Source organism: Carlito syrichta, unplaced genomic scaffold (genome assembly GCF_000164805.1).
Source record: "Carlito syrichta isolate Samal-C Ts95f unplaced genomic scaffold, Tarsius_syrichta-2.0.1 Scaffold301806, whole genome shotgun sequence".
Lineage (NCBI taxonomy): Eukaryota > Metazoa > Chordata > Mammalia > Primates > Tarsiidae > Carlito > Carlito syrichta.
The window spans coordinates 1-12,244 of NW_007245902.1; the positions used below are offsets into that span (position 1 = coordinate 1).

General features: G+C 42.9%; 1 protein-coding gene across 1 annotated transcript in view; it reads left to right on the forward strand.

Annotated features, from left to right (window-relative positions):
• The first annotated feature begins 2,132 nt into the window (after positions 1–2,132).
• Positions 2,133–12,244, forward strand: part of EFHC1 (EF-hand domain containing 1) — a 58,091-nt gene continuing 47,979 nt past the window's right edge. The window contains exons 1-2 of the mRNA XM_008055268.2: positions 2,133–2,349; positions 7,951–8,172. Of these exons, the coding sequence (XP_008053459.1) occupies positions 2,287–2,349; positions 7,951–8,172 (285 nt within the window). The 5' untranslated portion in view covers positions 2,133–2,286. The remainder of the gene's footprint in view (positions 2,350–7,950; positions 8,173–12,244) is intronic.

A 12,244-nucleotide genomic window follows, 5' to 3' on the forward strand; every position in this document is an offset into this window, starting at 1 on the left:
ACAGTAGTTAAAACATACTCCTTAGTCATTTAACTAGCATGCTTTCTGGGGGGACAAAGACATGAGCAGAGGGCACTCCTCAAATAGAAACAAATGCCACCGTGGACAATAAGCTCAGGCATGACTCACCCTTTCCAGTCCCACAAGCTCCTTCCCTACCCACCCAGGAAATACTGAGCTAAGTGTGACCATGGAATTAGTCAAGAAATGCTCTTCGAAATGTGTCCTAACATCATGGGATTCACTTTTACTAAGAGAGTTGGGAAGTTCAAAGAATTTTTAAGAGTTTATCAAGAAGTTAGTGAGAATTAAAGTTACTAGTGATTCTGGATAATCAGCATCAATGAGGCAGAGAGAAGTGGGAGAGACACCTTCTGTGAATGCTTGAACTTGCCATCTTGACATCTTCTCCTAGTGACAGGCTTCCAGCCTAGGTAAGTGACTAAGGTATAAGGCAATGGACATGAATTTTTAAAGTTTTCAATAACTTCAACAATGCTAATCAATTCGCAGAAGTTTTTTTAAAAAGTGTGTTGGGCCAGGTGCGGTGACTCACTCCTATAATCCCAGCATTTTGGGAGGCTGAGGCAAGAGATTGCTTGAGCTCATGAGTTGAAGACCAGCCTGGGCAATATAGCAAGACCTCATCTCTACAAAAACAGAACCAAAAATTTAGCTGGGCATGGTGGTATGCACCTGTAGTCCAAGCTACTAGGGAGGCTGAGGCAGGAGGATCATTTGAGTCCAAAAGGTAGAGGCTGGGGTGAGCTGTGATCATGCCACCGCACTCTAGCCTGTGTGACAGATCGAGGCCTTGACTCAAAAAATAAATAATAAAAAGAATGTATTAAACTGCTGCATTAAGGTAATGTACCAATAGAAAATGAAAATGGCTAAAAGAAAAAGACAAGAATGGGAAATACAAGTAGTAAGGGGAGAGGAAGAGTTAGCAAAGAAACTCTTTGGGCAGGGTGTAGTAAACAGGCATCAATATCCGTTTCAGGTGCCACTTTTAGTGCATTCATGCCCTGGACTTCCTGAGCTTCACACCAATTAGTGAAACACAACAGCGGAATTTGCTGTGACAAGCAGCAATAAAAGTAAAGATGCTCTCTGTATTGGCAGTAAACGACCCATGAAACCAAGATATGCCTTCCATGTGCCTTCTGTATCAGGCTTACTTCTCTATCATGGGCCTAAACTAGCTAGTTAGAAACACCTGTTACAAAAATCAGATTCCTGGCTCCCATGTCAACCTCATGAATCCAATCTCTGGGCACCCAGGTTTTGTTGCTTGTTTTTATTTTTAGACCCCTCAGCGCTGATGGATACATTTCTCTGTCTCTCTTTTTTTTCCACCGAAAATGTTTCAGGAATAGGATTACATTTCTTTTAAGAAAAAATAATTTTTTAAAATGTTGTAAAAAGCACTAACGGCAAGAATACCTTTGATGCTGACAGTACTTCACCAGATTTTTTTGCTTCTGTCTCATGACTTGTCTTTTCTCTTGGAAGCAGCTGCGTTCCTCCCTGTGGTTCTGATCTTTTCCTTGCAGCTCTGGCAAATACTGAGTACCTACGGGAGAGCTCCTAGTCCTGCAGCAAATATTTAAGGTTGGGCCTTCAAGAACGGCAGGGTGTGAGCTGCAGGAGCTGACAGTAGAATAAAGAAAGCTGTAGGGTGGGGGAGGCAATTCAAGATGGAAGGATTAGTTCACTGACCATTCCCGAGCAGCAGACATACGATCCCGAATAATCAGCACCTCTGCCTCCAAGGAGCATGGGTCTGGGGTAGTAACATTTTCCTTCGAACCGACCATTTACACTACCATGTGCACTGGGACAGAGCTTGGGAGAACAGAGTGGAAAGAAGGAACGTCCCTTTTTCGCACCTCATCAAGGTCCTGCTCGGACCCAGGACCTCACAGAGAGAACCACCGCTCACTACACCCACATTCCTCCACTCGACCCAGCAGCTCCCACGTGGCATCTTCCGGGAAGGGCGAGAGGCCGGGCGAAGCGGAAGGGCGGGGCCCGCTACACAACGCCCAGTAGCCCCGCCCAGTCGGCGCGGCCCCCTTCCCGCGAGAACGCGAGTTTCGCGGGGGACGCATGCGCAAACCTGCCACGCCCGCGTCTTAGGACCCGCCCCCCGCTCGAGGACACTCGGGATGTTTGCTGTTACCATGGAGTCCGGCGGGAGGAGGAGCGGTGAACGCAGCCTGTCGCCAGGGCAACCGGAGAGGACCAAGCCAGACCGAGTTGGCGGCGGCGGTACGGACTGCAATGGTGTCCAATCCCGTGCACGGCCTGCCCTTTCTCCCGGGCACGTCCTTTAAGGACTACACGGTGAGGATTTATCAGTTCAACCCCGCCTGTTTCCACCTCCCGGCAGCTCTGGAGGGTTCGCTGCTCAGTGAACTTCCATCCTCCGCCATCTGAGTCCTCCATCCTCCTCCACCGGAGTCCTCCGTCTGAGTCCTCCATCTGAGTGCTCTATCCTCTTCCACCTGAGTCCTCCATGCTCCTCCCCCAGAGTCCTTCATTCTCCTCCATCAGAGTCCTATATGCGCCTCCACCCGAGTCCTCCATCCTTCGCCACTCAAGTCTGACCTCTCCAAACGTCCTCTGCCCGATCTTGTCCTTTCTTCTCCAAGTTCAGCCCTCCTTCCCCAGCCAGCCTCATCCTTCCACTGCTCCTCTTTGCTGTCCGCCTCATCTCTCTGTTTAAATCTTCAACTTCATCTTGGCAGTTTATTGGCCCCTTCTTTTGTTCTCATCCCTCAACCGCGTTCCTTATTTGCCGCTCTGCTCCTCCATGCTCTTGCCTCTGCTCCTTCTAGACTCCTGTTTCCCTCACTCCTACTCCCAGGCTCTCTCACTCTGGACCCTCTCCCAGCTCATTCTCCCAAACCAGCTTCATCCTTAGCTCCCCAGACTCTCTCCATCTTCCTCCTCATGCCCACAGCCCCGTCTTACTCCTCTCTCTAGGCCCATCGTCGCCACACCTCCTTCCTCTTCTGAATCCTGGGACCAGTAATCTCTCCCACTCCCAGCTCCTTTTCCTGACTTGGGTGTATATCATTTCCTCTCATTTTCTCTTTCGACAAGGTTCTGTTTCCGCAGTCTCCGCCGTTTTTCGTTAGGCTTCTACCCATCCCTTTTCTCTCCAGCTTCTGCCTCTTCTACAATTTAGACCCTCCCTCCCTGTTCTTATTTTCTTTCTCTTCAAAATGTGCCCATCTTCCTCCCAAACCACCCTTCCCTGCTTTTACGCGATATCCCTTTCCAGCTCCCTCAACCAGGATTGATGAGTTGCTGTTTTCTCTTTCTGCGGCCCTGCTCTTTTTACTCTAACATTTTCGTAAAAGATTCCTGTTAAGTTTTTGTTTTGTTTCTTCCCCCAACCTTAAGCGTTTTTATTTGTGTTTTCTAGACACAATTTAAAAAGCAGTCGTGGGTTGGTTTTTTTTTTTTCCACCCAATATAGCTTTGCCTTAAAAATTGTTTAGTGTTTGCTTTAATTCTAACAAAGTTACTGAAACATGCATTCTGGAAAATCAACAGTGAGATTCAGTAGACTGATTATCATAAACAATAGTTTATTTTATTTTATTTTTTATTTTTGAGTTGGAGTCTCACTGTCGCCCAGACTGGAGTGCAGTGGCACGCTCCCGGCCACCGCAGCCTCGACCTGCTGGGCTCCGGCGATCCTTCCGCCTCAGCCTTCCAAGTAACCGCAACTACAGGCGCGTGCTACCACGCCCGGCTAGTTTTTGATTTATTGTAGAGACGAGGTCTCGGCCACGTTGCCCAACACAGGCAATCCACTCTCCTCGGCCTCCCAAAGTGCTGGGATTACAGGCTGAGCCACCGAGCCCGGCAATAATTTAAACTCTTAAGTTCTTCTCCACATTCATAAAGTTAAGAAAAAATATTTAGCTTATTTTCTCTGGGAGAATAAATTTAAATTGAGGTAGAAAGTTTGATTAGAGAATTTGGATTCTGAATCTCTGCAAGCACATCCTCTGCCCCAGTCACAGATATCATCAGTATCATAAATATCATAGATATTTAGTTTCAGCTAATTTTTCAGTTTTATGTAATTGAAAAAATGTAGGTACTTTTCTGCTTCATACAGGATCAGCTTAAGCATTTGGTGTCAGTGAGTGTAGGTTAACCCACAAGGCCGGGTTGAGTTGATTTGGGTATCATAGAGGTGTGGATGGAAGTGCCAGGCTCTAAGGACATATATTGCCCTACTACATGTAAGATGAACTGTGCATTGGGTATATTTAATATTTTAAATATACTGGCCAAGTGTCAACCACTTTGCCTTATTTGAAACTTGAGGCTGGGTGTCATGGCTTACACCTGTAATTACAGCATTTTAGGAGGCTAAGGCGGGAGGGTCATGTAACCAAAAGTTTAAGACCAATCTGGGTAACATAGCAAGATACTGTCTCTGTTTAAAAAAAAAAAAAAAGGTAGCCGGGCTCGGTGGCTCAGCCTCGGTGGCTCAGCCTGTAATCCCACGCCTTTGGGAGGCTGAGGTGAGTGGATTGCCTGAGCCCGCGGGTTCAAGACTTGCCTGGGCAACTTGGCGAGACCTCATCTCTACAATAAATCAAAATTAGCCGGGCGTGGTAGCACACACCTATAGTTTCAGCTACTCGGAAGGCTGAGCAGGCAGGGTCGCCGAAGCCCAGCAGGTTGAGGCTGTGGTGGCCGGGAGGGGCCACTGCACTCCAGTCGGGGCAACAGAGTGAGACTCCAACTCAAAAAAAATAAAAATAAAAATAAATAAATAAAAGAAAAACATGATCACTATGTCTTGGTGGTGAAGTACTAGATATGTGTAACTCTAGAGGCACTCAGAAGGTGGACCATAATGCGTAAGAGGAATGGAGAGGCCTGAGGTTCCCATATCCTTGCATGGGGTACATGTGAGTCATGACTGAATGATGGTAGAGATGTCTCTCTAAAATGGGGAAAGCAAACTGAAATCGCCAATGTCGCTTCTGGCTTTAGAGGTAGAAGTATAGGTACTTGAGGTTACACAAGTTACCCAATGAGAAAGTACAAGTTACCCAATGAGAAAGTCAGTTCAGCCCATTTTCTATCTCATGTGCATTATACACCTGGGGCAATTGCTATCAACTGACTTGTGACCCTGAGCACATGACCCTTAAAAAAAAAGTCCACAGTCCATAATTATTTTAGCAAAAGAGGTTGTTACTATTGTACCTTTCATGTTAGTACAGACTCTAAAAGATGGTAGACTGGGGTTTCTAAGAAATTAGGATGTAGACAAGTATTTTTTTTTTTTCATAAAAATATATATTTTATGATAATTCTAAATTTTGCATATAGGTATATATGAGGGGGAATCCCAAACAATGGAATTTATTTATAAACATTGTGTATTTATTCTTACATGTATAAACTTCTGTCGCCTTCAGAATACTCTCAGTTCGTGCAATACACCTATCCATACACTTTTTCCACTGCTTAAAGCAGTTTTTGGACTTATCAATTTTGATGCTTTTTAGTGCTTCTGCCATTTTTTTGTTTCCTCTCTTCCACATGGGCAAAACAGTTTTTTTTTTTTTAAGTTTTAAAACAAAATTTATTAGAGAAAGAGGAAAGGAAAGATAGACATGCCAGAGCTGGCATGGGTGAGAGGAACCACCAACAGTTTCCCTTTGAGGACTTTTTTCATCCAGGGAAACAAAGAAAAGTTGCCTGGGGTGAGATCCGGTGAATAGGGAGGGTGGGGAATGGTAGTCATGCTGTTTTTTGTCAAAAACTGCTGCACACTCAGCACAGTGTGGGAAGGTGTGCTTGTAAATCACCCAACATGAAATAGTCAAATGCAAAATTCACTGAAAATTCACTGAACCCGAACGCAGCCTTTCACAGCAACACTAGCCGGTACCCTGATGCCCATGGGTTTCTAGAACACTTAACTTGCAGGAGAAGACTGTACTACACGGGGCCTGCCCTCTAAAAAATAATTCCAGTTTTTTGGGGATCTCCCCTTGTATATGATTGAATACTATATCTATAAAGTTTTGAAAGTAACCGCACATACTAAAAACAAAAAACTATCAAGTTAACATAACCTCTGTTTTACCTTTCTGCTTTTTTATTTAATCTTTTATTTTTTCAACTACCAATAAAAATGTGCTCATTATTTTTTTAAAAAATGTAATTTAGAAATTATGTTGATATGTTAAGAGAATGTTTTAAAGATCCAGTATCTTTTCACGCACATATTTCCACTCTTAAAATTGTAGTATTTGTACAATTTTACATGTTGCTTTTTGGGGCTTATTAAATTATAAGCATTTTTCCCAGGTTGCCACATGATCTTTATATATATATATTTTTTGAGGCAGGGTCTCACTCTGATGCCCAGGCTGGAACACAATGACATAATCATGGCTCACTGGATCCTCGACCTACTAGTCTCAGGTGATCCTCCTGCCTCAGTCTCCCAAGTAGCTGCGACTACAGGCACATGCCACCATACCAAGCTAATTTTTTTGTTTGTGTGTAGATATGAGATCTACTATGTTGCCCAGGCTGGTCTCGAACTCCTGGTCTCAAGTAACCCTCCCACCTCAGCTTCCCCAAATGCTGGCATTAGAGGCATGAGCCACCATGCCCGGCTCATGTGATCTTTAAAACCATTATTTTAATGGCTGCTTAATAGTCCGTTGAGTGAGTTTGCCATCAACTACTCACTTTTTTTTTTTTTTTGAGTTGGAGTCTCACTCCATCACCCAGACTGGAGTGCATTCGCATGCTCCCGGCCACCGCAGCCTCGACCTGCTGGGCTCTGGCGATCCTTCCGCCTTAGCCTTCCAAGTAGCTGGAACTATAGGCACACACTACCATGCCCGGCTAATTTTTGATTTATTGTAGAGATGAGGTCTCGCCAGTTTGCCCAGGTGGATCTTGAACCCGCGGGCTCAGGCAATCCACTCACCTCGGCCTCCCAAAGCACAGGATTACAGGCTGAGCCACTGAGCCCAGCTACTACTCACATTTTTTTATGTTCATTTTTTATGTTCGTCCAACATTTACCATTGTAATGGGAAACTTCATGCATATAGTTCTTTCCCATAATTTTGGGTCATATTCTTAAAATAAATGATCAGACAAAAATTATTGAGTTTAAAATTTTAAATATATGCTGTCCAGTTAATTGCTTTCCAGAGAGTTATATGAATGTATCAAGAAGGGCGCGTGAAAATAAATTTATTGCAGGTAAAAATGAAAATTTACGGAATCAGATTGTCTAGGTTCTACAGTTTTTATGACCATCAGATAAGATTAAAAACATGGAAATACAGTGAAAAATCAGAAGTATAGATGAGATATTATTTTAGTCTCATGTAAGATGAGTTGGTAGTTATATTGGGCATTACAGAGCAGGGCTTTAAATTTTATTTTAAGCTCAGGTGGCTACTTCCTTCCATGTTCCTGTCCAAGTATTTTAATTTATAATCCAGAACTTTTTAATATGGGTGAGCTTTTTAATATTCTTTATGATGCTTATAAGCAAAGGTTGAGGCTATATTTTTTTATTTTTTTATTTTATTTTATTTTTTGAGTTGGAGTCTCTGTTGCCCAGGCTGGAGTGCAGTGGCACACTCACGGGCTCCGATGATCATTCTGCCTCAGCCTTCCAAGTTGCCAGAACTACAGGTGCATGCTACCACACCTGGCTAATTTTTGATTTATTGTAGAGACAGGTCTCGCCAAGTTGCCCAGGCTGGTCTCCAACCTGAGGGCTCAGGCAATCCACTCGCCTCAGCCTCCCAAAGTGCTGAGATTACAGGCTGAGCTACCAAACTGGGCCTGGATATATTCTTTTAAAGTTAGTTGTTTTTCCTGACAAATATTTTTAGAATGTTATTAATGACATCTTTTCTTCTTCAGAAAACAGCTTTCCATAGAAGCCAGACGCTGGGCTACAGGAATGGCTATGCAATTGTTCGACGTCCAACAGTTGGGATTGGTGGGGAGCGGCTCCAGGTCAACCAGCTGTCCCAGGCCGAGCTGAATGAATTGGCCAACAAGGCACCAGTTCTAACTTATGGCCAACCTAAGCAGGCCCCGCCTGCAGATTTTATTCCTGCACATGTGGCTTTTGACAAAAAGGTATCATCTGGGATGTTAGGTACTCCATAAGTTCAAGTGTCTGAGAGCCAACTGCTTGCAGAAAAGTTAACAGTTAACCGCAGGATTCCCAGAGTGCTCTGAGGAGAAAATTGCTCAAATGCCTCAACCCTTAGTCATAGACAGCTGAACTCAGGCTTAAAAGAGGCTTTCTTTAGTCAGGAAGCCGATTACAGAAAATAATTCCCTGTAGACTTCACTGGAATATTTTCCAAATAAGTTAAAGAAAAGTGGGATGAATTCTGAATTCTTGAGTTTGTCTTGTGCTGTGTTACCTGCTGTGTGTTTGCCACTTTTTTAAAAACATTGTGCTTCATGATGGTGACAAGTCTTTCTGTGAAATGTAAAATATCTTCATGAAATCAGTGACTCCATCTATTGTCAGTTTTCTTCAGGCTGCTTCCATAAGTTTTTGTTTCTCAGGGAACATTTCAGGTTTGATATTCTATAACCAAAGGGTGGTGTAACACTTTTGCTTATCTCTCATCTACCCTTACCCTAATGCAGTATGAGTTGCTTTGTTTCCATCTTTTGACATTATTATATCATCCTTGCTTTTCCTTGTCAGTGAGTCTCTTTTCACTAAAGTGGAGTGGTCCTAGCACTGGCCTTGTAGCAAAATCACTGGTGAGACTTTTAAGAAGCTCACACATCATTCCAACCCTCATCAATTTTAATTTTCAGATGAGTTTTATGTATAACTGGATATAAGAACCTCTGACCAGTTTTTATAAGTTAGCTTTGTTAATTTACTCATAGCCTATTTTCTTTCTTTTTTTGGTCCTAATTTTTATTTTATTATGTCTGTTAAATGTCTGTAACATTGTCATCTAGCCAGGCAAATTTTTTTTTTTTTTTTGAGTTGGAGTGTCTCTCTGTTGCCTAGACTGAGTGCGGTGGCATGCTCCCGGCCACTGCAGCCTCGACCTGCTGAGCTCTGGCGTTCCTTCCGCCTCAGCCATCCAAGGAGCTGGAACTACAGGCATGCACTACCACGCCCGGCTAATTTTTGGTTTATTGTAGAGACCAGGTCTCACCAAGTTCCCCAGGTTGGTCTCGAACCCGCGGGCTCAGGCAATCCACTTGCCTCAGCCTCCCAAAGTGCTTGGGATTACAGGCTGAGCCACCGAGCCTAGCCTAGCCAGGCAACTTTTATGGAGTAACTGCTGTAAGCTAGAGACCAGGGAAGAACTATGCCATTTGTATTAATAATCACTTGGTTTAGAAAAATGTTTTGACCCATCAGCCAAAATCCTTATCATCTCTTCTTCCCCACTTCAGTTAACTCATTTATAGAAGCACACTCACACATCCATTAATAAACTGATAGGTCAGTATAAATTATTAATTGGACACATCTTTTCCTTGTGCATGTCTCTCTTGTTTATTCATGGCTCTAACAGGCACTGCAGAATCAGCAGAGAAGGGAGAGAGTGGAAAATACAGGAGAGAAGTGGGATAGACCTTTAATGATTTATCAAGATATGAATCTTGGCATGTTCAATTTTTACTGGAAAGAACAGCAAATAACTATTATAAAGTAATTAAGTAATATATGTCATAAGAAAGTTCATGAAATTTAGAGAGGGAGAATTTGTGCACAAGTAAGAAATAGGCTCCCTATGGTTTGTTTTTCTAGGTTATTCTATACTAATTGTCATTACTTCACTTATACTTATTCAATATTATCCATAATTCATTTTTAAGGATATTGTGCAAGAAGAATATTATTTACATTTTTATTTTTTGATTCATCTTACTTGGATCCTCACAATTTTTAGATAAATGATCTTTAGCATAGATAATGAGATAGCGTGTAGTTAAAGCCATGACTTTGAAACTGAATTTGCTTATTTGTTTATATTAAGGGAATTATGGTTTTTAAAAAATTGAGTCAGAATTCAAATTTTTTCGAAATACCTGGAGGTCCATATTTATGGACCTGGAGCCACCATATTTATCCATATTTTGGACACTCTTGAGATGAACTCTCATAGTCTGAATATAACTTTATTTCATACTTGGGTGGTAAAGACCAGGACATCTGCTGTGAGCACCCTCATCGTTTCTCTTTCCTCCCAAATGATTCTCTGTCATCACCCCCTATATTCTATTTCCAGGCTAACTTCTACCCTTTGTTCCTGATATTATTCTTCTTTCATCTTCAACTCTCATATTATTTCTAGTTCAAACACTCCAGTGACTACTACTTCTCTAGCTAGGGTCTTATTATCCTGCCCTCTCTGCCATGAAATGAGAGGACTTTGTTCCTCACTTGACTGTCAGGTCATTTATGATCTGACTTCTTCCCACCCACAGGCCCCAAAGCACGTTTTCTTGGGTAGCCAGTGTTGTCCTTTTGCCAAATCCTGAGAGGTTACTTTGCCAGCATCCTTTTTGACCTGTTTGCCACATCTAATGCTGTTGATTTCCTTTCCCTCTTGAAACTCTTCTCTTTTTTTGCTCCCATGACTCTTCCCTCTTCTGTTTTCCTTATTCTTTCTATTTGGTTGCTCTCTCTCTGCCTCCCTCCCCTTTTTTCACTTCCTAACTGTAAGCATTTGCAAGTTTCTGTCCTCATTTTTTATACTATCTTGAGAGATCTCACCCTCTTTTGTGGTTTTGACCATCACCTATTTATTTCTGACTCTGAACTCATTGAGATTCCAGCCCTATATCCCCTTGCCCATGGGACATTTTCACCTGGATGAGCTGTTGACACCTAGAGTTACGTATGTCTCTGACTCACCTCATCATCTTTTCCCTTAGATATGCTTTTCCTGCGTGGTTCTGTCTGGTAGTCCAAGCTTGAAACCCAAGCCATCTTTGGCTCTTTTTCCCCTTTTTCTACCTTCAGTGAATTGCCAAGCCAGGTGTCTCTTGTTTTCCTTTACCACTATTATAGTTCAACCAAACACTAAGACCACTAAGTGTTCTATAAGTCTCTTACTTAGTCTTGATACTCAAAACAGGTCTACTGCCTGGTTTATTTCCAAAGCACAGCTCTGGTTATGTCATTTCTCCTGGAACATGCCTTCAGGCTCTCTTAACCAGTGCAGTAAACGTTATCACTGTTCACCTAGTTGCTCTAGCCCCCAGTTTGAAAGTCATCTATTCTCCTTTCCCCTCAAAGCCTACATCTAATTTATTAGCAAGTGCTGTCATTTCTGCTTCCAGAATATAGAATCTATCCATTTATTTCCAACTCCGCTGTTACCATAAATTCATTTTCCATAGGGAAGCCAGGCTTATTTTTTGAAAGTCAGATGACATCACACACTGACCCAAACACTTCCGTGGCTTCCCCATTATATGCAGAGTCAGGTCAGACTCTGAAGGTTCATCAGAGCCCAGCTGGGGATGGCGCTCCTTGTGCTTCTCCAGCTTCATGAACACCTCTTTTGCTCACCTACTGTGTTCCAGTCATACTGGGTTTAATTTGCTTATTTTTTTGAAATTGCAGCACTATTGTTTTACACTTTGGGCCTTTGCACATGCTGATTCCCCTGTCTGGAACAGCTTTCTTCTGTCCTTAGCAGCTAACTCCATCTTCCTTTCAGTGCAGCTGCTTGAGGCTTTTCCTGGCTGCTCTGCCATGGAGGTCCCTCCCTGTTTTTCTGTGTCATGTCCCTTCTTGCTTTCCTTCCCAGCATTGTACTATAGTTTGGATTGCTCATTTGTTTGGGGTTTACCTGCCCCACCCAAGTACATACTTCATGAGCACAAGGGCTTATCTGGTGTATTGTGTAATCAGTACTCAATAATTATTAGTTTTAAAATGAGAGGAATAATTATTTAACAAATAAAATTAATTTCTTGTCCATGTCACTGCTGAAAATTGATCCGAACATGTAACATGTTCACATGTAATACAGCAAAAAATGTGACTAGGTTTTTTTTTTTTTTTTTTTTTTTGAGTTGGAGTCTCACTCTGTCGCCCAGACTGGAGTGCAGTGGCTGCTCCCGGCCACCGCAGCCTGGACCTGCTGGGCTCTGGCGATCCTTCCTCCTCAGCCTTACAAGTAGCCGGAATTACAGGCATGCGCTACCACGG